Genomic DNA, 26,085 nt, shown 5'->3' with positions numbered 1-26,085 from the left:
AACAAAATCTATGAGAAGAAAGGAGATTTGTACTACAGCCTCAATGACAATAAAAAGGAAAAAAAAACCCTGTTCTGATTGAGTTAGCATTTCTTGCCTCTCCTTTCCCATGGAGGATTTCAACACAAGTTTCACAAAGGTATGGAAACGTGAAAGTTAATCCACGTAGAAGGAATGAAGGATGCACAACCAGGACCTTAGTTTTCCAAGATGAGCAAATACTAAATGACTGAAGTGTCCACTAACTACATCTATCTGAAATAGGGGTAGAATAACTGCAAAGAACTACACTGTGCACTACATAACAGGGAGGGAGAACAACAACTGAACCCAGAACGTGGGGAGATGCCAATGCTACAAATGTGAGCTTACCAAAACCCTGAAGCCAGCCAAGCTAGAAGATGGGCAGCAATACTCTAAAGAATGACATTGACCCTGTAGATAGAAGAGACTTATTTTGGCTAATACAGCAAAGACTGTTTGGATAGGAATTAAAAACAATAGTCTTGTGATTCTTCCAAACCATAGTCCTCCACAACAGTTTTGTTCTGAAGGATATTGTGCAGATAATCCATCTTTTCCCAATAACAGAAGGGACCTTAATAAACCAAAAACTTTTTTGTGTCTGTTGATACACCAAGGAGGACAATGGGTACCAGAGATCTGAACTCTCCATCAAATACTACATCTAAACGCCAAATATCACAAGTTCAGATGTTGCAAATGAAGAATTGTGTTTTCAGACATCATATTAGGGTGAAAAAGGCCCTTACTGTAAGGTCAAAAACCAAAAATAAAGAAAACAAACAAAAGCTGCGTAACACCATAACAAGAACTGTATTTAAAGCACCACCACATGTTGAAGCAAAACAAAGACAGTTTTACTCCAGATCCTACACAATCCATGCAATCTGAATGCTGTAACTACAGAATGATACTACATTTCCTATAGAAAGATTTTGATACTCTGTATGGAGTCTGCACACTGACTTCCAAGCCATAGCCAAACTGTGTCTACCCAGGTGACTCTCTCCCGCTGCCAGCACCTCCTCCAGGCACCTTCTCCATACCTCATGAGTGCCTCATTTTGTGCAGCCAGCCAACCAGCACTGCATACAAAAAGGCAGACATGCTACAGATGACATTGCTAGTTCCTGCTCTGCAGAAAATCTGTGTTCTGATTAGGGCAATGCTTTGCAACATATTCTGAAAGCACTCATAACTGGAGTCCAAGACTTTCTTGAAACTTCACTGAGGATCAAGTTCTGAGAATCCAGTAGGCACTACAGAAAGAGGAAGCAAAAAAAAAAAAAGTGCCAGACAGGACTTCAAAATTCAACCAAATTGCCTACCTGAACACTGGCAGATGGAGCTTTTCTTTTCCCTTTTCCTTTCTTTTCTTTTTTTTTTTTGGGGGGGGGGAAGGGGGAAGGTACGATGACAGGGAGAGACAGGACAACAGTATCCCCTTTCTTCAAAGCCTTTGTGCACTGCTAGTTAATTGACCCCTGCCAGTTTGGGCCTCCGTGCGCGCAGGTGCTGCATACCTCTGTGCTGCCGCACGTTCCAGGTGCGCGCCTGCTCTGCCGAGGTTTCAGAGGAATGCAAAGCCAACAGCCACACCAAAGTGTTCAAGATAGCTTTACACCCATGAATGCAATGGGTTACACGCCTATTAGAGGTGTATTTGCAGCCTTCAAAAAGCCTCCAAAGCAGCACGATTTCAGGTGCTGCTGCTATCCCATTTTAGAGTGACAGTGACCAAGGCAGGTGTGCTGATCAGCAGCCCATCAGCTAGCAGTGCACCTGAACAGCAGTGGAAATGTGTTTGGGAGCTAATGAAAGAGGTGCATTGATTCTCAGAGTATACTCAGAGTATTCGCTACACTTTAAAAACAGACAACTATCTATTTTTTGTTCTCTCCCTGAGACTTCTTTCATCCCAGATCTGTGACCCCACATCCAAGTCCCTTGCGCATTCCCTTCACTGCTCTAATCTTCGCCTCCTCTTGTCTCCACCCAGAAACACACCAGTTATCAGTCATTTGCTTACATGATATCCCATCTATTTTCAACTCTTTCCTTCCCTCCAAGAAACTGAGTCACTTCCTTTGTTTCCAATCTCACACTAAAAGGAAAAAAGAATTTTGTTTTGCTTCAACTATACTGAACACTAACAGCCTTACTTCACACACACCCCTTCCTATATACATCCATAGCTATTTAGCTTCTAAGAAAATTATTTCTTTGCATTGTCATGAGATCTGCTAGTGAAAGTCTTTTTTTTTTTTTTTTAAACAAAATTTTTACAAAGTATTAGCACAGACCATCATTTATTTGGAACCCCTCCCCTTCCCTAATTAAGGGAATAACAACTCCAGAATATACTAAAGAAACCAATACAGGATGTTTTAGCATATATCTCGCTTTCCCCCAAGTTACTCACTTATAGAGGCAGAGAAATTTAATTCATGCATTCTTTGTCTTACAAGAAAAAGAAGCAAGGACTCTGTAGTGCTTCAAGTTCAACACCAATGGCAAAACACTGGAAAATATCAGCTGAAGAGAATGCTGATATTACTAAGTTGGGTATGTTTATTACCCTGTTTTCATTTCAAACTGTAACCCCACCACACACACCCCCAAAAGCAATTCAGGCTGCTATTACACAAATATTCATGCTTAAAAACATAGCTGAAACCCTACCGTGCCATAGCACATTTTCGTCTCGTCCTTGAAAACATCAAAAACAAACAAAAACTTAATGCAGACTCTTGTTGACCTGTGCAATGCAAGGATTAAAGCATATCTTCCTTTTCCTCTTTGCACACAGTAATTTTGTGCTTCACTATTCCAAGTCTAGGGCAGAGATACCAAACAATCAAAGACTAGAGATAAGTTTCAAGAACATTTTCAAAAGCACAGTCTAGACACAATACACCCAATCTGAATTTTTATCACACCAGGTGCTCTTCTGCTACTTCTTGCATCCTTTCTTCTAATTTTTGTTGCAGGCTTTTCACATGCTAAATTTCTCTAGAGAAAATTAGAAACCAGAAAACTTTCAGTCTGGTTTGTTTGTACCAGAAAAGTAAGACCTAGCTTGACTATAATTTATATTGGTGGCAATGTAAAAATACATTTAGCAATAATTGAATGATTGTGTGTGATCAATGGATAAAAGTTGTTTACAGTCTGCCTCCAAGTCTCTGTACATATGCAATTTCAGCATGGGGATGACGACCAAGTTCAAATTGCACCAGAATAATTATTTTCTCCCTATTATTCACACTGCAGTGCACATGACAACCTGGCATTACTGGCTTCCAGGATGAAAGAGCACTGAGCAGATGTTTGAGTGCAGTTCCACTGCCTCAAACTATTCTCAAACACTACCGTGTTTTTAAGTAATTTAGTACCTGACATGATTCTGATACAATAATAAAAATGCCTACCAAAGATCCTAAGCTATTGACTAAAAACATCAGTCTTGAATCAGTCACTAGGGGAAGGGAATTTGCTGAACAGATCGGATTCATCCAGAAATGTAACCCAACACGAACCTATTTATTCTCTGATTCAGAAGACAGACTAATTGTTTTTCAAACACAGGGAGTTTGTTTTGGTTCTGTTCTGCAGCTAATGAGATACATGCTCTCCCTCTCTCCCATATTTCACTCTCTGATCACACTAAAAGCAATCTCTATACCAAGAAGGGTGCAAGATCTACAGCTATAGCTGAGCAAAGCAGGAGGAGATCCTGCTTGGCCTTGTCCGTCTTCTCTTTGCAGAGCTAGCAACAATCTAGTCCTGAGAGAGCCTGTGGAAAAGCAAGCGTAAAAAATGCAAGTAAATGAAGTATTTAAATCATTTATGATCTAACAAAACTACCTAAAAAGGTAAAGTATTACAGAGCAGCTCTTATGCTGGTAATACAGTGTATATATACTCATTTTATTTTATGAAAGTATTGAACTCAAATCAGTCTGATTCAGTCAGATGCTGAATTGGAGAAAGTAGGGGTGGAAGGGCCAGGGGAAAGAGCTGGCAGATGCTGCTCTTCAAAGCCAAGTTCTGCCAATCATGTAATCAGGCATATTTTGCCCAAAGGAGGCAGCCGCCCACACTAAGTTTCAGACCTGGTGGCAGTAAGAGCCACCACCTCTCACAGATGCTTCTTTCTCTGCAGATGCTGCAGCTCGCAGCCCCGGACCGCTTCCAGGCACGCGGCACGCTGTGTAAAGCCTGCCTCTCTGGTCTTTTGGCACTCGGCCCGTAAGTTCCTGACTCAAACGGACACTGGGTGCTACAAGAAGGGTGAAGACACATGTGCCTTAACTTCAGGCAATTAGAAATATTTCATGAACACTGAAGTTTGGTGTTCAAATCTCTGTGTAAGCAAAGACTTGAGCTAAGCTTCAGAGGTGCTAAGCACGTGCAGCTTCCAGGGATTTCAGAGCAGCATGAACAAGGCTTTCCTTCCCCTCTCCCCAGGATTACCACTATTTTTGGAGGAAGTATACTAATACTTTGTTATTAATACACACACGCCTTAAAAGGAACAGTCAGTGATTGGTCCTCCAATAGCACACAAATAATGTGCTTTATGCTCATACTTTGTAAGATTTAATTCAGGCCAGGTGGCCAGTCTCAATTTTCAGCAAGCATTCGAATGCTTCCCAGGCCTAGATAGGCAGGACAGCACGCCTTCTGGCTGCATAGATAACATCAAGTCTCAGTACTTTAGCCATTTCAACCTTTAGGAAGTATTAAAAAAAAAAAAAAAAAAAAAAAAAAAAAAAAAAAAAAAAAAGATTCCTTTCAATCAATCCCTAACATAACCTTTCTTTATTCCTTTTTCTGGTTGTTGTTATAAAGGTTACAAGAGATTTGCTATCTCTCCGTAATCCCTCCACTCCTCAATTTCACAAGCAGGAACTTGATGTCACTGTTTCATATCACAACTTTTCAATCACCAAGCGTCAGAGTTTTTATTCCCCTTTGTTAGCAGTAGTCTGAGCTTGGATAAACTTCATAAAAGGACAACAAATTTTGCTCTAAATACAATGAGAGTGGAAACAGACCTTTGCAGAAGAGGTACGCTCAGATGTCCCTAAGAAGAAGAGATCCTGACAGCAGCCAGCCCTCAAAAGCAAACATCTGATGACAATTGTGGAAAATTATTTTCAATTTAATGTCTTCCTTATAAAAGGAATAGAGATCTTGTTTGGCATTACAGAATGGATTAAACAAACAATTCCCAACCTTTACAGCCCAGTGGGGCAGACGGACTGTTTTTATGACAAGTCATACAGCACAGCCTCTCTTATTACGTGAGATGAACTGAAGAGGCCATTAGAAAGTCAGCTGATGAGAAAAGTCAGTGAGATCACCTGGAACAGGTCAGAAGCTCCCCTAAATAATCAGATGTGCCCCCTGTGCCGTACAGGCCTCTACTCAGGGCCATATTTCTCTGAAAGACCAGATTTATCACTCTCTCGAAATCTGGCCTTTCCAGGCAACATCAGACACCCTTCACATCCACTGTCTGGACTAACTTTCGCCAGTCACCATCTTTCCTGTGAGCCGCTTCATTCCCCCGCTCAGGGGACTTACTGCACTGAGAAGCTGGATGTCTGGAACAAGGCACCCATGGGTACCCAGACAGACAGCCAGGAACGAAGACAACACTTGCTACGACATGTCCAGTGTTCAATTAAAAGTACATGATTATTCCAGTTTTATAGCATTTTAGAAGGTGGTTTTCTCAGGGTTTTGGTGTCATTGTTGTGTTTTCTTTTCAAGTTTTCATCAGTTATCTAACTGGTCAAACCGTAAGGAATTGGAAAAAGCTGTTAGATTCAGAATGTGTCAACTATTCCAAAACCGTGGAGACCTCCAAATGTGCATCTCCTTTTTATTTTAAACAGAGATTATTTGATCAGTCAAGAATTACATTTCAGGATGCTTAAAACAGAGAAAGTTCGAGAAGCATGAAGATGATTTTCCCCAAACAAATATTTTTCTTCCAACCTTTAGAAGAAGTGTAGATTCATTAAGTCTTCTTCTGTGCTCATGTGATGTCAGTCCTCCTAAACATCCCTATCCATCCCCAAACATGCCGTGACTTGACCACAGAGCCAAATGTAATCCTGGGTATATAAATCGGTGGTTCCCAGGACACTTCTCCGGTATTGCTCAAAGAGTGAGACCAAAACAGGCTCCAGGAGCTCAAACTGAAGATTTCAGACCTCTCAGAAAGTAATATAAAAACAATTCACTAAGATAAAAATCACTCTATATAAGCAAAGTTAGCTGCAGAATGGCTACATGACAAAGTAAAGAGAAGCTTTCACGTACCCTGAAGGATTTAATGTAGCTAAATTATGACAGCTCAAACTTTTAAGAAAACTGTTCGCTCCCTAAACTCAGAAGAATCACACAATTTATTATAAAGTAGTCCTGCATATTGTGAATATGAACATATCATATTTACAAGGGTATCTTAGATCATAACATTGAGGCAGTAAGGAAACAAAGTATTTTCCATTCAATAGGGAGCTACCAGGCCAGGCATCCACACCCTCTAAATAAGAGACTTTCACACTGCCTTAACACACTGTTAAATTTATTCCCTAAGTTGCCAGTCATAGTATAATATGGTAGCAAAAGATAACATTATTATAACATAAACCTAGCCTGAGTAGAGAGAATATATTAGCTTTAAATAGACAGAATACTGCAACACAGGAAAAAGTCAAAACACATTAAGTTTTGGGGAGCAAGAGGATATGCGATCTCCAGAAACATTATATTATAATTTTGTCTTTTACTTTAACCGCAGAGCACAGGAAAAAACGGCATCATCAAGATTCATAACCTTACTGTATTTGCTAGCCAATTAACAATTTTTTTTTCAGTGACTGATCACTGTTAGTATTATTTTAAGATTCACAATTCCACTGTGAAAACTGCTCAACCAAAAGGGGTGGGGGCAGGCAGAAAACAGTGGGATGCTCATCCATCTTTGAAGCATATACTTACTTCAGCAATATAAGTATTTTGCAATAAAATACGAGTTGAAACTCTGGCCTGGAGAGAACATCAGAATTTTCAAACAGAACTTAAACAAAGCACATATATATACAGTGTGTGTGCATGCATGCACACGCATGCACGTATCCATACACAGGTATCAAAGACATTGCTGAGTACCAGCCAAACACTGTTGGCACTAATATGTTAAATTACTGAGAATACAGAACAAGAAGGTTCCAAATTGCATTCATTTTAACAGTCTGTCTGAACAACACTTTGAACATGAAAAATGATAAATAAATGCTGTCATAATTAGGCCTCTAATGGAAAAATTTAATATATTAACCAATATAAGAGAGTTCATTTCAAATAAAAGGAGTAGACAGCTTTATTGCTCTGTTAATTGCCCTGTGGACCAACTCCTTACCACACACTGTGTCAGGTATAAATTTTGACAAGAAGTTTTAAATTGCTGCTTTTATTGCACATCAAGACTGAATAATCCTGGATGGTGTTTGGAGAAGCTTCTGTAATTCCTAACTCAAACAATTATTAATTTCTTATTTCTATGAAGATGAAATTTTAAACAAAAACATCCAACTCTTCGGTACATAGCTCACAGATACGTGGGTCCTCTTTACTTGAGTGACGTTTACCTGAAAAATCTTACCTGATCAAAGCACTAAGCCTTTTCTCGACCCATGTTGAAAGCAGCTCTTGGACAACCAAAGGAAAAAATTCACTTCATATTTACTTTTACATTTTCAACTCTCAAACTCCTGAAACATAGGTAGGATGTTTTTCAGCTTTTTTTTTTTTTTTTTTTTTTTTTTAAACTAGGATTGTCCTACCAACCATTAAGGTCATAACATTAATGTTTTGTAGAAATGTATTTCAACTTTTAGACACAAACTGTCAATCTTTATGCTGCCACATAGATGCAGACATGCATTCTATACCAAACTGAAGCAAGGGCCATTAAGATGGTCGGGAAACTGAAGCATACAACCTACAAAGACGGGCTGAAGGAACTGATTCCTTCTATTTTGAAGAAAAGACTTAAGAGAAGGATAACAACTACACTTTTCCACTACTTAAACAATACAAGATGGGAAATTTCAAATAGATATTTGGGGGTGGGAACATTTTCCTCATAAGAGCAGTGAAGCACTAGAACAGTTTGCCCAAAGACAAATTTCCATCCTCAAAGCTATCCAAAATTCAACTGGCAAGCTTGTGGACAACCTGACGGGAGCAGGAGGTTGGATAAGGTGATATCCAGAGGTCTCTTCTAACTTAAGAAAAATAATTATCCTTGAGCAGTATGATCTGACTGTATGAACTATATTTAATACGGTTCAAGAAATGGTTTCGTTTGTGTAGATTTCAGTTCCACAATCAAAATACAGCAGTAATTCACTAGCTATACAATTGCTATTATATTGACTATTTTCCACTTTTACTATTTTTTAGGAAAGATTTCTGAATGTGTAGGCTACTAAGACTGCTTATTTAATGGCATAAATATCAAGAAAGGATGGGGGAGGCAACACTACTTTAAAGTTTGCCTCTCCCCCTACCTCCCAAGAAGAGCAAAAATAGTGGCATGAGCCCCCCCCAAAAAATCACACTGAAAACAGCATTTGCAGTATGGCTATGCAAAATCTATTCCCTTTAAGTTTTGATTTAACCTTCCTATATTTACAATAGTGTTATACCTATGAAAATACATGCATCTCTTCAAAGCTTTGTCTGCTCCTAGCTGGAAACCTTGCTTTATAATATTTAATATACAATCTGAAAGGTCTTCTGTGTTTCAGTCGCTTCTCCCTTCAGACTTGTTAAAATCTTTGATGGTCTGTGTATTATTAAAAAAAGCAAGTGCTATTTATCATACTCAGTTTTACCAAAAGGTAAGACACCAAAAGACTGCTTACATACTTCTATTCAAGTTAGTTAATTCGCTCTGCTTCTAAAGAGCTGGTAAAAAAACTGTTCAAAACCAATCTGACTTCTCTAACATTCTATGTGTCTGTACTACTTTTTATTCATTTTTCACTCCTAATACTTGCATGAAGAAAAAAATCCTAGACATCCATTTGATTGTTACTTGTCTGACTCATGACCCCATTTGTGTTACCATTTGGTTAGAAGGAAAAAAACCCATAGATATATAGATAAATGACTGCAAAGAAAAGATTTCCTAGACTTGCAAGAAATTCATGTCTCATTCTGAGATATGAGAAAAAAGTCCTGCAACACAGAGTAGTCATGTCTACAACTTCTCACCAAGTGTGTCACTATTTTCAGAACTACATGTCACATTTCTGAAGAAATTAGAGTTTAAGTTTTTCATACTGGAAATAATGCTTGTCTGCATACTCCTGTGTACTCTTACCTTGAATGCACTGCAGAGTTCCATCCTCAGCCCTTATTGTAAAGGTTTCACCTGGATTAACTTGAACCAAAAAGACCTGCCAAAAGAAAACACACGTTTCACTCTAATCTTCAAATATTAAATTTGTTCAACCCATCACATTACCAATATTTTGAAGAAGGTTAAAAAAAAACCAAAACCACACAACCAACCACACACAGACCAGTGTACTACATCTTTGGGTACCAGCAGGGTCTAGGAGTCAATACAGATTTAAAGATTTTGCCCACGCATCTAAATTTTAAGAGCTGAAACAAAGATTTAACTGAGCAGTTGCATGTAGGTGAGAATTATGGTTTCAGGTTCCACCACCAATGACAGGGTATTTAGTTTGGCCAGATGCTGACAGCTAAGGAGATAGATCTTTGGACCACAGGTACCTTTGAGCAGACAGTACATAAACTCCGGCGTCAAATATCAAGTCATACAGTGCTTCCAATTTCACAGGAATAAAAATTCCCTGCAGTAACAATGGGAGTTTTATCATTACCTTTTTCAAAAGTTTATCACACAGTCCTAGACATAACAGATCCCAGTAAAGCAAAATCCAAAGACAAACACAGTTTTAGAGTTACAAACAGAACTTGTAATAAAATACATAGTATGGAGAACGGAGGAAAAAAAAAAAAAAAAAAAAAAAAAAACCTCACTCCTAGTCTCCCACTGCTCAATTCTGCAGACGATGGGAATGCCACGAAGTCCAGAAAGTGCCAAAGATGCATTCCACACTCCCCCTTTATTGCAAATTAGATGTTGTTTCAAAAAAAGCATTTTGCATTTACCCATCTTACTTGTTTCCTGGCTCAAGGAGGGGGTTAGGTTAGAAGAAGCTATTTTTAGTGAGACTGAACAAGAATGTTTACACTACAGGAGTTCATAAGCAGCTATATCCTGATGACAAGGCAAGGCTGGCTGTGCTTATTTTAAGCCAGCATCTAGCAGGGGCCTGATCCTGACAGCACACTGTGTGCAGAGCACTCGCCCCTTCAGGGGAGCTGCCCCAGAGCAGCCGCGTGGCTGGACACCAGAGCAACGTTAGGGCACCCCATACCTTCACGGTTCTCAGCCAAAACGCCTTTTGGAGTCCACTTACCGAGTACAGCGTAAAGCTCAGACAGCATGACGTGCACCGACCTTTACTGAAGATTCACAATTGACAATCTTTATTGACAATAAATTGATAATACAGATGGATATCTTATAGTGAGAACTCTCTCAAAACTTAGCTCTAGTCTTTACATTTTGGGACATGTGCCTGCAGAATTTTTAATCGTGCAATCTGGAATGAGAGAATTTGAATTATTGTTGCGTTTCTGGAATCCCTAAGTTAAATGCATATGCTAATTATTGCCTCTGTGAACTTTTCAATTATAGTAATCCTGCCGAAACCCATTGTCACGGCTACATTTTCAACACACAAGTTGGAAATCAGAAGAGTGACAAATACGAGCCAGTATTTGGCCTCCAACAATAGCTTCTCAGAGAGCGCTGAACCGAGGGGATCTGATCCAGCACACACAGACCACAAGAAATGGCTCCAAAAAGCTAAGAGCTCCAGAGCCATGCAGCCATAACCTCTGAGCAATCAGCACGTAAGTGACATTGCTCTTCTGCTTTGAACAGGCACGAATTACTGACGACAGGAGACATGCATCTTGTCAAAAGAAGTGCCGAGCAAGCCAGTGCCATCCAGCTTTAAGGAAACAGCAGCCTGGACACAGAGTCAGAGGCAAATACTCATAAAAATACTTGATTGCCTCATTGGCATTGTCCATTTAAAACAACAGCTCTTGAGCTGGTTACTTTTCAATGTGATTGATTAAAGTAAACCAGATGCTAGGACTATCACACCTTTAGAAGGACTTAGTCCAACTCTTCAGAGTGCATCCAGTAAACAGATTGACTTCTCATGTCTGAAAAAATCTTAGTCTTTTCCCCAAACAGCGTAGACCACGGAAATCAAATCCATTCCCAAAAGCAAAAACCAGCCTATAGCTTGCCTGTCCCTGTGCCTCTCACTGCTGCGTCTAGGCTCTGAATGACCACGGTATCTAGTGTCGACAATCACATACATTAACTGCTAAGTTCGACAGCAGATAAGCATCAACGTAAGAGAGATTCCTGTTACTACATGATTCACATTACTACCGCACTTATGAGAATGACATAGTTTATAAATTCCTTTTAAAGGAATCATTTGTAAAGGTCAGTCACTAGTCCAAATGTCTGTATAACATGTCTGCAATTGTGTTTCAAGAATTATTTCGAGTTTTCCAGATTAAAAAAAAAAAAAAAAAAAAAGCAGCAATTCTCCAACTTTAAATCTTTATTTCCCACAGACACCAACTGCTGCTGGGTTGCTCTGGTTACAGACCTAGTAGGTCACCTCCAGATCCCAGCCCAGCTTTGCACCATACCCATGGTCAGATGTGTTTAACAAATGCTAAACTCAGGGCCACCCATTCACCTTAGAGCAAAACTGTCAGTGAAAGATGCTTATTGTTACTATGAGGGAGGGTGGTTACCACAGCTGCAATGTGAAGCAGAAAAGGGGGTAGGAGTAAAAAACAACCTGGAAGATGCTGGGGCTTTTAGGTCGGGCTTAAGCTAAGCATTAAGGTGAGGGGGTTTTTTTGTTTTTGTTCTTTTTGGGGGGACGTATGACATATAGCATCCCTGTTCAGGACAAGCTGCTTCTCTACCACCGACTACTGCTCTCTGCAAATTCGGAAGAGCAAACAGCATTTCTCAACACTCACGGGGCTCAGAGACATATCTTGCCCTGCCTCCTGCCTGCACAGACATTATTTGAGATAAACATCAGAGAATGAAGTCACAGGTATAGAACCACAAAATATATAATTTCTTTTACAATTATATATATTTTACCAACTTGTTTGAAATTTGGCAACTACAGTAGCATCTGTTAAAGTTTTGTATGTCTGGAAATAATTTCTCATTCACAGTTCCCAGTATACAGCAACTTAAGGCTTTCACATTTACTTTTAAGACATCTTCAGCGTTAATTACTATTACAAAACACATGCGACTAAGTTTGCTAAAAAAGCTAAGACTCCCATTATTTACTGGACAGTAACAACAGTCAACTCTTGTACTCGGCCTGTCTTGAGTACGGACTATAGCATTTTGCCCAAATATGAACTGCTGCCCAATAAAGACCAGAGGCCAAAAATATTTTCACTTGGGATCTTATTTTGAGGTTAAGGATCAAACACATTAAAAGGATAACCATTTTCAACTATTAACTGTGCAATTACAGCACTGCAAAGATGCTGATTTTAAAATAACCATGTTACAGAATAGGATCTCCAATTCCCTGAACGGGCCCTTAGTAAAGGGAAACAGAGGGGAACAAAGCTGTAGGATTCAAGTTGCTTTCCTTTGCTTACAACCACCTAGCACTCGAACACCCCCAGAGCACTCTTTTGCTACATACCCAACTGCTAGAATAAACAAGGCTCAGCTCAAACGCATTTCTGAAGTTGCTGGAAACCAGGAGAGAGATTAAAAGACCTTTATGAAGTACATGCACAGCCCGCAACGAGTGGCTTCGGACCTGGAGCTCGTGGGTACTTTAGACTGCTCACAGCCTTCCTCCCTAATGAACTCTGAATTTCTGTTTTACATTTCTGTGATTTGGGTTGTTTGTGCACGTTACTACTTGTTCTCCCTGGTCAGTGTTTTGTTAAACCCACCTCTAAACTGCCTTTTCGCTCACCACAAGCTTTAGCAGACAAGGCACCTTGTACTCTTTCCTCAAGCATTTGACGACTCCTCTCCAACTACAAGAGGTCACTGCTAAAGAGGAAAGCAGGGTTTTCCTGCTAGAGCTCATTTTCCCCTGTAGCTTCCAATACAATCATTTAAAAATAGAAAAATTTCCCTCCTCCTACCACTTCTTCCCCTTTCAATAAGACAGTTACTGTCATCTTTGCAGCCAACGGCAAGGGTCATTGCTAATGATAAAGCCTTGGAGAGTTTGTTACAATCTCTCAGTGTGAAATTTTGTGGAATTTCTTAAATATAACCCCTTGGAAAAAAGGCATGTATTTAATTACACTCACATATGCAAAATATTCATGTTACTTCTATTATCCACCTGCATAGGTTGGGTTGGTGGGGTTTTTTTGTTTTGTTTTGTTTTAAACAAGACTTTTTAAATTGTCCTGCCGCTAGGGAGAACAGTGTGCTTTGTTCTGTTGAGCAGTGACTTGCAGTAAGTTCCATCATGTTTTTCAATTAAAATCTAGTAAATCAAATCTTGATTTCCTGGGCTTTAAGTTTCTTAGCATCAGTGTTAATAAAATTATATTTGTGAATGCGTACCATTTGTACCATCTCATCTCCAAACACTTAATAAAGCTGAAAGCCACAATGTACCTGTTTTTATTAGTATTTAGGCATTTAAATACATATACAAGCACAAAGATTTTCAAAGGAGGTCCTGGAGCTTGAGCTGTATTAAACAAGATACAACTTCTGCAAAAAACAATGGCAATCCCACTAGGTCTGCACTTTCAGAGTAGTGTTTTTCTTATGCTATAGATGAAGAAACATCAACATATTATAAATTTTTTCGCTTCAATGAAACCGCAGAAAAGTTAAGAGCCAAGGACCAAGAACAGAACCCAAGATACTCAACAGCCAAGCCTTTGCATACAACTGAAAAGGCCATTTCTTCTCAGCAGTTTCCAAAAAGATCAGTTATGCAGGATTTCCCAAAATAACGACAAAAGCAACCTCCAGGTACAGTGGTACAGAAAAACACGCGTTAAAAATAATAATGGTGAGTGCACATATGGACTTAAAGTTATACCGTTGGCAAGAAAAACTACATTATAATAAAAATACTGCAGCTGCCATTTTCTAAGAGACAAAATAACCCTAAGTTCTGAAGATACTAGACATCCTTACGCTCTGGTGTTCAAATTGATCAGCCACCTTTGCAGCGCAAGAAGAAACCCTCATGGCCCTGTTGCTGGGGCAAGGCAGCTGTACTGAGAGCAAACAGGAATAATCTCCATGTGACTGAGATGAGCTCTCGTGTAGACCAACACCAGGAGGAGGTCTGGATACCCGGGAAGCGTGGCCAGCACACGATTACACACAGCAGAGCTGGCCTCCGAGCGAGCTCAGGCACAGGGTCTCAATCAGCATGGGACGGTGGAGCTGCTCCTCCCTGGGCAAGACCCGAGCTTTGCCCCAGCCCCTTGCAGCAGGTGCTGCAGCAGCTCTTGTCCACCCAGCCCCAGCTTCTCCTCTCCTCGGGCCCAACAACAGCGACAATTCCCAGCTCTGCACCAGAGGTTTTCCTGCACAGACAGTGACCTGCAGCACTGCAGACCACAGCTACTTCCACACAGCTGCTCCTTGTCCCCTTCGGACTACACGCTGCAGATGCGGACGCTAGATTCACCACGAGATTTCCACCCCGCCAGGCAAACCACATGCAACAGCCCGAGCGCTTGCAATCTCACAACACAGACTGACGCACTGCAGAGTTCAGGTCACCCCATTGGAGACAGCATACGCTGAATATTACAGCTCCAGATGTTAAGTTGTTAATCAGAAACCGACTAATTTAGACAGGCACGTATACACGACAACGCATCAAACAATTTGTCAAAAACCTACCACGACTCTTTCCTAAGCACGGGGGTGGGCAGCGGGCTGCTCCCCCGCTTCCCTTATTTAGTAGGGCTTCCAAGTTCTCTAACTGACACTGTTCCCTGCAGACAGCCAAGGAAGACGTGAAGCACATTTTCCAGCCAACGCCCCCTGACTCTCCCCCACCACTCCAATCACACAGGAATAAAGTAAGATTCTCTGCGTGCCTCCAGCTCGCAGCTCGCTTGTGCACCATGACATCAGTGCTGCAGAAGGAGCCAAGTTCAGAGCTCCATCTGGGACAAATAATATCCAGGCACATTGTGACTTCTTTTGTTTATACACACAGACTAAGTATGCCTTGGTGGTAAATGAACTAATTCAAAGATTTATTTCTCCCAAGTCCTCCTAAACAACAAAACAATGTTCTGCATTCTGCAACACCACTTTTCTATTCCAGCTTTCTTTCTACACAAGGGATCTTCAAGAGAATGCATTGTTTATGACACTTTTATTATTTTGCTCAGATTTTAATTATAAGTGTCTAAGGATTACATCTCTATTTTAAAGTAAACAAACACAGAGGATCTTTAATTGCTATGTGGCTCTTCCAAAATGTATCATCCTGAATAAGAACTTTTAATTTATGAGATACTTCCTCTTTCAGCAAGAGCAGAGATAACTTGAAGAGTCCGTCTGAACCGAAGTTGCTGCTGGGCGCCCTTGCTGCTGACCCGGCTGCATCGCCAAGGGTGGGGTCTGCTGCGAGCTAAGCCGAATTTCGGTCTCATGGCTCCCTTCACATCTAGCTCACACGTGAAAAACTGGAGTTTGTGACAGCTGTGAGTAGAGTGTCAGCAACACAACCCCAACCCCTCCATCCCCCAAAGACGGAAAAACCACCCTCAGGTTGTCACCTTAGCAGGTTAATACACTCACTGTTGAAGCCTGGACTTACCTGCCGCGCTCTCAGGGAAAGCTGGCCATCTTCATAACACGCTTTGACACTGCATTTATTTTGCATTTAAGAATGCTGTTATACTTTAAATAGTTGTATTTGTTAGAACTCTGATTAGCGTTACTAAGTTACATAGTTAACATAAATATTTACACTCACACACACACCCAGTTTGGCAGTAACTGCTCTGTGTCCAGACCAAGCTTTCAGGACAGGCCAATGAGTTTCGCTCACGTCCCCCTCATTCCGACCGACCGATGCTTGTGCCTGTGGGGAGCGGGGGGAAGAGACGAGTCATCCTGCCAGGGTCTCGCAGAGGCTTCAAGCCCAGGTTTGGGAATATAAACCTCATTTACACTGTGAGTAAACAGTTGTATACAAAAGATAGAAAATGCTACCTGGTAAGGACCCTGGATGTGTACCTTATCCATCTGGTATAGTATCTGTTTACTTACACAAGTGGTTTTTAAGCACACATGACAAAATTCACATTCAAACATCTGCTAGATGTCTGGCTGCAGATCACCTGTGAATGCAGGCATAGCAGCAAGCAGGAAAACATGCAGCCCCATACATGTGATGCAATGCAATGCTTAGTTTAAAAAAATTTCTGCTCTTATGAGAATCTCTTCCCTGTTAAGGCCAAACAGCCTCTTACCCAGGCCACATATTAAGCCCTCTGTTATCCAATGTGGGGGATCTGCCCTTCCCTTTATAGGCATGCCATGTGTTTCATGCAGCTTGTGGGCATGTCACAGGCCTTATCCAGGATACAGGCCACAGGTTCTTCTAAACTGCTTTATGTACTACTAAATCTACTGTGTTCACAATTTATAAGTTGCATAAACTTTGGAATATATTGAATCTTTGAAAAAAAATGTAACAATCAGACAGGCTCATTCTTATTTCTACTTTAAAATACTGTGTCCCAGCTACTACGAACTACCAGCTCTGGTGCCCGGGAAGGACCAAGGTATTCAAACTATTCCGTATGGAATACTCTTTCCAGGAACGCATTCCTTTTCAACGACACAAAAGCAGGTAGGATAAATACTCTCAACATCACTTTAGAAAGAAAAAAAAAATCAGATAACATACTACTACTTAAGCAATTACTTCCATAAGTTAATACCCTGATAATGTTTAAGCCGAATTATCTGCTTTTTTCTGTACAACAGAAAAAAGCGGCATGGGGGAAGTGAGCTCGCCCTGAACGCTGACAGCAAAGCTCAAAAGCAAGTGCCAAATCCTGAACCCCATGATTTATCTCAGGTTAAACAGGCTCTCAAACCACCAATAAAAGATTCAGGACATCTGTGTAACAAATTACTCTGATAAGCAAGTAATTTTAAGCCTCATGAAGTTTTAATGAAATCCACGTGTTGCCATTCTTGCATTCACAGAGAAGTTTCTTTGCGAGAGCAGTCTTAGAGATCACCCATGGACATCCTTGGGTTAAAATCCCACCTTCTTCACCTCAGTAGCCAATGCCTCTAAAAAGTTCACTCTAGAGACTTCCTAGGGAGCAAACACTGTTCAACTTTGTAACACTACTTGACTGTTGCAAGTGCTCTTCTAAATACCTTCTCTAATATGTACTGTAGCTGCTTTAAAAAAAAAATCAGTGTATTTAAACAGAAGGAAATTCAGTCATGCTTTACATTATAGCCATTTTTCATGGTCTGATGCTTAACTCAGATAACTTAGACTCGTCCAAATTATAGAACTTTTCCTGTTGAAACATACCCCCTTCCCCTGTATAAGAGCATTTTCGCAATTGTATTTAGAATATATGTTTCAGACAACAAACAGGAGTAACTTACTATATAAACCTTCTTATGTCAATTGCTCTCTACTCTTCATACAAGCAAAGGTAATTTATAAACAGTAATTTACCAACACAAAGCCAGAACATGGGTAGTAGAAGCAGCTAGAAAAAGGGCAAGAAATAAGGAGGTCAAACAGCATTAGAATGGAGAAGAGGATGTAGAGGTGACTAGAAACGCTCTTCTGAATTTGTATCAACAGTTTCTATTTAAAAGTTTAAGTGCAAAAAGACAACCTGTTCCAAATATTTTCTGCAAAGTATCAGTCTGCTGCATACAGCTTGACAGCGACAGGATGCTGAAAAGCAATTTAACTCATGCTTCACATCTTTTCAGTATTGTTGACCTTGATCTATTTAAGAACAAAACACAGAAGCAACTCAAAACTGTATCTTGATCCAAGCTACTTTATCGGAGTTCATTCACTCCAACCAGACTGCAGAAACGTGCACAAGAGTCCAGATGCCCCGTTCAGGCACAGTAAAAACGCAGCCAGGTAAAGGCTTTCGCCTTCTTGCAAGGTGCACAGATCTGTTGCGCTACAGAGAGCTAGCAAATTTTGTTCCACATTTGGATGCACTCTAACCTCCCGTATCCAAAGCTTATGACCCTAGAAGGCAAGAACAGGCACATGCAGGTGCTATATACAGCGCCTGCTCTCAAGTCCAGCAGTGATAAAGAGGAACATGAATACAAAACTTGCTACACAATTGCAAATCCACTGATCTAACCAGGTCAAAATAAAACATCCCAAAATAAACCACACAGTATTCCGCACAGACACGCTATGGCACAACCACCTGCCCCTCCACCTTTACACTCCAAGACTTTCAGAGCGTGCAGTGGAGCAGCTACCAGAAACCAGTGAAATTCTTGGACCAAAAGTCTAATTATAGCTCCCAGAATCCCCACAGGAGTTACAAGTGGATTAGAAAGAGAAACAGAGTAAGCAGCAGCTCTGGAACAGACATGAAAGCACTAAACACAGTCAGCTGTAGTGGAAATTAAGTGTGGGAAACTAAAAAAAGTTCATAATGCAAATGCCATTTTGGGTAATCTAGAGAAGAGGGATTACTGTCAAGAAGGCAGAGAGACATTCTTAGTTCTGCCCTGTATTGCTACATAACACTTATCCCCAGGAAGACGAAAAACATTAAATACCTTTATGCACTTGTCTTGTAATACAGCACTTTGCTTACTGGCAGTCTTCCCTTTTGCAGCACTGGCTGCTGGTAAAAGCTAAGCGATTTTACCAGCTTCAGTACAATTGCCCACAATACGAGAATACCATTGGCAGGTCAAGCTTTTCTTGCCTGCATCTTTTCTCAGTCAGGCTTTAAGCAAATAAGGGCTCATGAGAGATTAGAGAGGCGGCTGGGAACAAGCGCCATGCTGTCCTGACTGTTTCGGGCACCGCTACCCATCATTTTGTTCCTGGGACTGACAACGGCACTGCCCCGCGAAGCGGCAGTCCTGCTTCTCAGGGAATACGCAGGTAGCACAACTATATCCAGAGTTCCCATCAAAATCCTCTGGGAGCTGCTGCACTGACCAGCTGCAGCTGTGCCACCTCTTCTCTTGAACTCCAAAATCTTTCTGTTGACATCTGCACTCCAACAACTTTCTCCAGAGTGAAACGCGCTTCAGAGACTACCGTGAAGTTCGAAGCATTGCAAAGCTCCACAAGAAGCAAAGGGTGTTACAAAAACCCTCGCTTAGTACTGCAGAGGGCCGTTCCCTACTGGTTTACGTGCATAAACTACATTCAATCAAGGTGATTCCAAAGCAAAGGAAAGCACAGCCAAAAGCCAGGCATAAAGCAGTATTGTTCTGAGATACCACACTGAAGAGAATCAGCAAGGCAGATTAACTGACAACGTATTTGCATGCATCTTAAAGGAAAATGTTTACAGTCTGGCAGTGTTACTCTTGCTACAAGGATGACTACATACCTCATTCTAGACACCAAGCCAGGGGTTTAAAAGCATTTCTCTATGAATCCAAGGCATCTTTATACTACTGAGAACTCCTGTACTGTCATCACAGAGAACAAAGCTGTTACCCACAGCAGGAAAGCAGCTCTGAGGTTCAGCTCATGGGAACATGGGTTCAGGTGTCTTAATCTCTCTCTTCTGGCTCATCTCTTTCAAAAGCCCGGGTGTTCAAAGAATACTACTGCATTTGTGCTATTCGGAATTTAATTCAGGAGAAAAGTATGTAGAATGCAGCAGCCAGAAAGTGGGACAAGTAGTTAGAGGCAGGTGGCACTGAGTACTCCTTTGTACGTAAATAAAAACTTGTTTTTTGGGAAGAATCCTTTCTCTGGAGCTGAGTGTTCCTGGTTACAGTTTGCAGCACAGCTCGCCAAACAGCCAAGCTGGCATGGCTGAGGCTGTGTGCATCTGATAAAGCCCAAGTGTGAGCAACAGCAAGTGTACCTAGAGCGTCTCAGCAGAAACAACATACTGTCAGCTTCAGAGCCTGACATACTGGTTTGCACATGGGCCATACTGCAGTCTAGAAAACTCAGCATGCTCACTCTCACGAACGGAGCTATGAGGGTGTTTAAAACAAAAAAACACTAGCAGAGATTAATTAGGACCTAGAAAAGCAAATGTCTTTATAAAACTTGCACCTATTTATGGAGGAATAAAAAGCATCTTTGTCAAGGAAGCCATTCTCGTATGGAACGAATCTGAAGGCTCTTACTGCCTTACAAACAGCTAAGATAAAACTCTTAAACATGTAACATTTGCCTGTACATTAGACAAGAAATCATGTTAAGCGCAATTAATATTGCGGCAGCAATATGCAAAGATCAAGCAAAGCACTTTAACTTCATTCAGTTTTAGAACTACACTTTTTTAAAAAGTGAAAATACTAATTAAAGCTTCAGAAATAGGATGAAAGTGATAAAGCATCAAGGCAGCTGAGCCATGCTGCATATGACGGCACATCCAGACCAGAGGGAGAAAGAGTCTCACAAAACACATGTATTCCAGCTACAAGTATTTAAAGAGATGAAGTGATAAGTTATTCTCATTTAAGGTCAAGCATTACCCGACAAACATTCACGCAGAAAAGCGATCTGACTCAGAACCGTTCTGCTGAGTCACGTTTGCTCAGCACAGCAGAAGCAAGGAGTAATGCACTTTCACCGCATCAGCACGTTTTTACTCCAAGACATTAGATGAGAAGCTGATTTACAGGCAATAGAGCTATCTGCCAAGCAAGGCTACTGAATCATCACTGATGGGGAAATTCAAGGGTTGACTTCGAACTCCACCTCAAAGGAGTGCTCAGAATACTTAATTTATCCTTTCTGTAATACAGAGAGACCCACTGGACATTCTAGCTTGATAAATGGTTTCCAGCAAGGAGGAACGGGCCTATTTAAGGAACAATTATGCTTTCAAATACCAATAAGCTTGTTCCTTCACTTAAGCATATCAATATTGGACTTCACACACAGAGCCATTAAAAGCTTCCCCCCCCCCCCGCCTTTTCCTTTGTTAAAGTTACAATGCACTATGTAGAAACAGACTTTTAAAAAATCACAGCAATGCAGTCTTGTATTATACCAAGAATCTGGATAAGCAAGCAGACTTAAAAGCTTACAAGAAAAGGGGAAATCATTCTTCCTCCTGTGGCTGCTGTAGCTCAAAACAGCTTGGAGAGAGGAACAAAAGATCAAGGGAATGAGAAGAAACTGAAAGACGTTTTATTGATTCATGAAGGAGAGCTTATTTCTACCTTGGTTAAAGTACTTCACTGAAATGCTCAAACAAGCAGGGAACCAAATAAAGTAATACAGAAAAATTGCTAGGATAGATGTCCTACAGAAAGAAAGACTAACTCAAGATGACAGGTTTGGGAATCTACCAGCTATGAAGTTGAACCTTCAGGCTCCATCATGACATAAAGGCATCTCTATAGTCTTGTTCTACCTCTGATCAGGCTTGCTAGAGAATACCTTCCAGAAAAAATTGAAAGCAACTTTGCCTTCCTTCAAATGCTCGCTCAAAATTCACTTCTGCCCCTCTAAGGTTTATAATAAAGCATAGGGTGATACATAGGTCTGCTGTGATGTGTACACTTAACTAAGTTAAGAACAACAGACATCATAGGATACTTGTCTTCCATTGTCTGTATCTCTCTTCTCTCCCCCCTTCCACAGTCTAGTCTCTAAACATTAGAGTATTTAAAATCTATCATTACAGATACTAGGCAAGAGGTCTGGACAACAATTAGCACAAGTAAACCAAGAGACTATGACTTTCTACAAAATCTTTAGATACTCAACATTTGCAGCTGTCTTTATCCTGTCATTTCAACTTCAGTGTATATATTTGCAAATAGTCGCATTGAATTGATTGGTACATTTAAAGCACTGCTTTGGAAGTTGTTCCCATGAAAAAGCAAATTTCTACTTTCTATAAAAAACCCTGCCCTCCCTGGTACTAGGGGAAACCAAAGCCTTCTCCCCCCGCCCCCATCCTCAAAATCCCTTGATGGCCCAGTAGCAGTTTAGTGAAGCCAGTCGCCCTCTGCAAAGCTTACTGACCTGCTGTGATCCATCGCCATTCACTATGTGAGGCATCATGGCTACCTCCCCGTTCAGCAACGGCGGCAGCTCCAGCGGAATTTGGTCGGTCATCATCATTGTGACGTACATTCATGGAGAATTTTCCTCAACGGGCTTCCTGCAAGAGATGCATCAGTTAAAGACTCCGAGAAACCCATTTGCACTTTAGCAAGACATTGGCATCCACGCAGATTTTGCCGTTAAGGTGACAACGGAACAGTATACCTGCTTTTGCGATAGTCTGCGCACAGGAACGTGGGGCACTGAACAGAGCAGTGGGTTTTAACTGCCGAAGCAACATCATGGATAAGCCAAGTTTTCGTGCGAGATTTCAGAAAACAAACTTGACTGCTTTGTACCACAGTTCTTAAAAATACACAAAGCGCTAGCTACGCAGATGGCTAGTTTCACTCATAAAACCCACAATTCAAAACCAAATGCCAACTGGTGCCTAAAACGCAGAGAACAGCACCTGACTTTGCCTTACCGTTATCCAAAAGAGAAACGTTTCTACTGGAGTGGGAGGGACAGCACATCCCCACACACTGAACACCTTGTATAGAGGACAGCTATATGCAGAAGACAGCAGACCACAATGAAAGATCTCAAGAATTTGTAATGAATTATACAGCATTTTCAGCACAACTCCCCTTAACAGCCAATTGTTTGAAGTGTTACGTAAGTACCACTCCCCATAAAACTAGGGGGAGGTTGCTTCGTAAAAAGTCTTAATTCAATATTAATAGTACCATCACACTGTTTTATGGGGCAGCAATCCAATTCTTTAATGAGCAGGATGGATGAACCAGTCACATAGTTCATCCAGACTTCAGCACATGAACTCCTAAGCAAACCAACTTTACAGGCTTAACACTGATCAAATAACCTACTTAGCACCTTTCATGCCAGGGAATCCCAAAGTGCTCCCAAATAATTTTATATGCATCACAAACTCAAGGAAGAAAAAAAGAAATAACAAAAAAAACCCACGCTGTGACTTGGGTGGACAGTAATAGCCAGGGAAATCATTTGGTAAAATGCAAAATACACAGTAGGGAATTTCTGTGAAAGAGCAACAGGGAAGACCTTGCTCATGAGGGAAGTATTACGAGAGCTAGCATTTAGATGGAGCTCTTTAAAGCAGTAGTCACAGAGCCGTAAAGCACCAACCGTGGGCCTGAATCCCTGCCCCGCGGCGGCGGCAAGGGGCTAAGCTGCCCTCGCTAAGATTAGACCACGCGGTTCCACAGAGTCTGCATACTGCAAACCCAATACCCTGATAGCTAATCTACCCCCAAGTGCTGCTGGGGTTTAATTTTAGATTTTAAAGTATCTGTTTAACAACTAAGTTGGGAAACATACTGACATATGCTCGTTTCATTTTTATCCACTTCAGTTGCTTAGACCATCTGAAAATGAGCTTTTCCAGAGCTCATCACAACCCTGTCACCTGCAGAGCAGCCTAATAATCTGGAAAATCAGGCAGGCCAGTAGCCAGCATCCCAATCAGCAAGGAGAAGCGCTGGCGTGATTAACGGTGACTACAGGGCCCATTTATAACTGCACACTCCTCCTTTCCTCCTTATCACGCTGACCTCCTTTAAACGTAAGTAGTAACAGAAGACTAAAAGTGCATTTGTTCTTCAGAAGACGTGCAAACTTCGTCCTGTTATCTGCAGCTGTACCTCTAAACACTATTTTAATTTAGCTTGGTACCAAACTTAGCATCAGAAAGCTGTGAAGAGTCATTCTCTTGTTAGTGTGAAATCACTGCTTTTCCAATTGTCACTTCACTGAGATATAAATAGAGGCCATCTACTCTCATCTGTCTTTCAGTGAAATTTCTCCTTTTACTTGAGGCTTAATTACAGGACAGAAATTCTCAGAAAGCTTGAGAAGCAGCGTTAACATTAAAAAAGACAATATATTCATAATTGTGTTCAAGAAGTCTCATCTGATGCCTGCATTAATCATTTTGCCAGACAGAGCCTGGCAGTATTTCAGGCCTCACAGTATCATCACCTTGATGAACTTGTCCGATAGCGCCTACAACCACAGAAAAAGGAGCTGGGAATACTAAATTCTCCCTCTGCACGTAGGATCAAGTTCTCTGAACTGTCACTAGTCTACCACTGACAAAAGTCTCTCTGGCTCGGTAATTCATACCTCTCAGCTGCTAAAACTGCCACGTCTCAGACCCATCTGCTACAAGGGCTACAGAAATCTGCCCAAGGACCCAGAAACTTGCTCAACCCATTCCCCCCGCCCCCTTAGGTTTCACAGTATTTGCAGGTTTTTTCCCTAAACCTTTTGGACTTCACTACCTAAAAGTCTCAGCTTTAATTTTGAGAAAGATCCACAAGAGTCATAGAACACTTTTGAGGGGGAGGTAGCGGGTGGGAAGGGAAACGTGCTTCCCACACACACACACTCCTTAATGACAGGGAAGAAAATGGGAATTTCAGAATCATTTCTTAAATGCCTGGGATTCACAAAAGCATGGAAAAAGTCCAAGACAGACCTCAACACCGAGGCAAGCGTACGACTGAGCAGTGTTCAAAGGAAGTAGATATATTCAGTCAATAGTTGTACCTCTGCCTACATTTGTAATATATAAAATTATATACCTATAACTTACAATGATTTTAAAGGAATGCAAAGTTCATAGGACCTATTATAAACTCATGAAACACCCTCCCCCCCAGTGGCACATTCATCCAATCTGAATCCGAAAGCCTCAGCTTTTACAGACTTCAAGCGTCACGCCAATTCTATTTTCTTAAGGAAAAAAAGCCAGACTGTAGCTTGAAGCTACATATTTTCCTAGTAATATTTCCATTCCAGGCACAACAACCAATATGTTGACATTTATTTGCTATATGTCATTATTTGAAGTTTTACAGCTGCATTCCTTTCGCTTTATTAATGGTTTCTCACTACGGCCATGTCTACACTTGCCTCTTTAAAGGGGAAAGGGGGGAAAAAAGAGAGTTTCCATTATTTGTCAGGACTGGTACAGCTCCACCAGCAGTAGTAATGCCAGCAACGGTACCGGCCACAGGCATTTTTTTAACAGTACGTCATGTAGATGTACTGCGTGCACTGTTAGATGAGACAGGGTTAAAACATCTACCCAGGACTGGCAGACTTCACACCAAAGCCAAAAGCTTTGGAAGATGCTTCACACTTTTTTTTTTTTTTAAATTTATTTTCTCATCCATCCTATTTAAAATATAAATTAGGAAGGAAAACAAGCTTATTCACGAGGAATTCACACTCCTCCTAAAAAATCAAAGTTCCCCCTACCTGAGGGGATGCCTCATTAATACAAAGAATATGAGAGGTTTGAATGCAAGCATTTTTTTTCCCCTGTAAATTCAAACGCATCGCTGGAAGAAAACACTAGACAAGGACTGAAAGAGCTAGGTCACATTTCAGGATATGAGAACTCTTCCTCAGTTAAAATATGAGCTGCCAAATACTAACCCACAGCTTTTTTTCAGGTACTAACTCAAATTTGGGGTTTTGTCTAGAAAGCTGACTATATTTAAATTTTAAAAAGATATTTCCTGTGCGTCTACATTCCCTAGGCTTGGCTGGGACAGACCACAAA

The 26,085-nt window shown here is 40.9% G+C and overlaps 1 protein-coding gene across 5 annotated transcripts in view; it reads right to left on the bottom strand.

The window, feature by feature from the left end:
• The window catches only part of FNDC3B (fibronectin type III domain containing 3B), a 224,137-nt gene that overhangs the window by 157,590 nt on the left and 40,462 nt on the right, over nucleotides 1-26,085 (bottom strand). For 3 of the 5 annotated variants that reach the window (XM_064516612.1, XM_064516615.1, XM_064516613.1), the window contains exons 2-3: nucleotides 22,452-22,590; nucleotides 9,437-9,512 (exon numbers count right to left, since the gene is read on the bottom strand). In XM_064516612.1, coding sequence (XP_064372682.1) covers nucleotides 9,437-9,512; nucleotides 22,452-22,562 — 187 coding nt within the window. In that variant the 5' untranslated portion in view covers nucleotides 22,563-22,590. Of the gene's footprint in view, nucleotides 1-9,436; nucleotides 9,513-10,125; nucleotides 10,213-22,451; nucleotides 22,591-26,085 lie in introns of those variants that run through there. The other 2 variants (XM_064516614.1, XM_064516616.1) reach the window with 2 other exon arrangements.

Source organism: Dromaius novaehollandiae, chromosome 9, assembly GCF_036370855.1.
Source record: "Dromaius novaehollandiae isolate bDroNov1 chromosome 9, bDroNov1.hap1, whole genome shotgun sequence".
NCBI classification, from domain to species: Eukaryota; Metazoa; Chordata; class Aves; order Casuariiformes; family Dromaiidae; genus Dromaius; species Dromaius novaehollandiae.
Note: the sequence above shows the minus strand (reverse complement) of the source record. Positions and strands in the feature narration are given on the sequence as shown.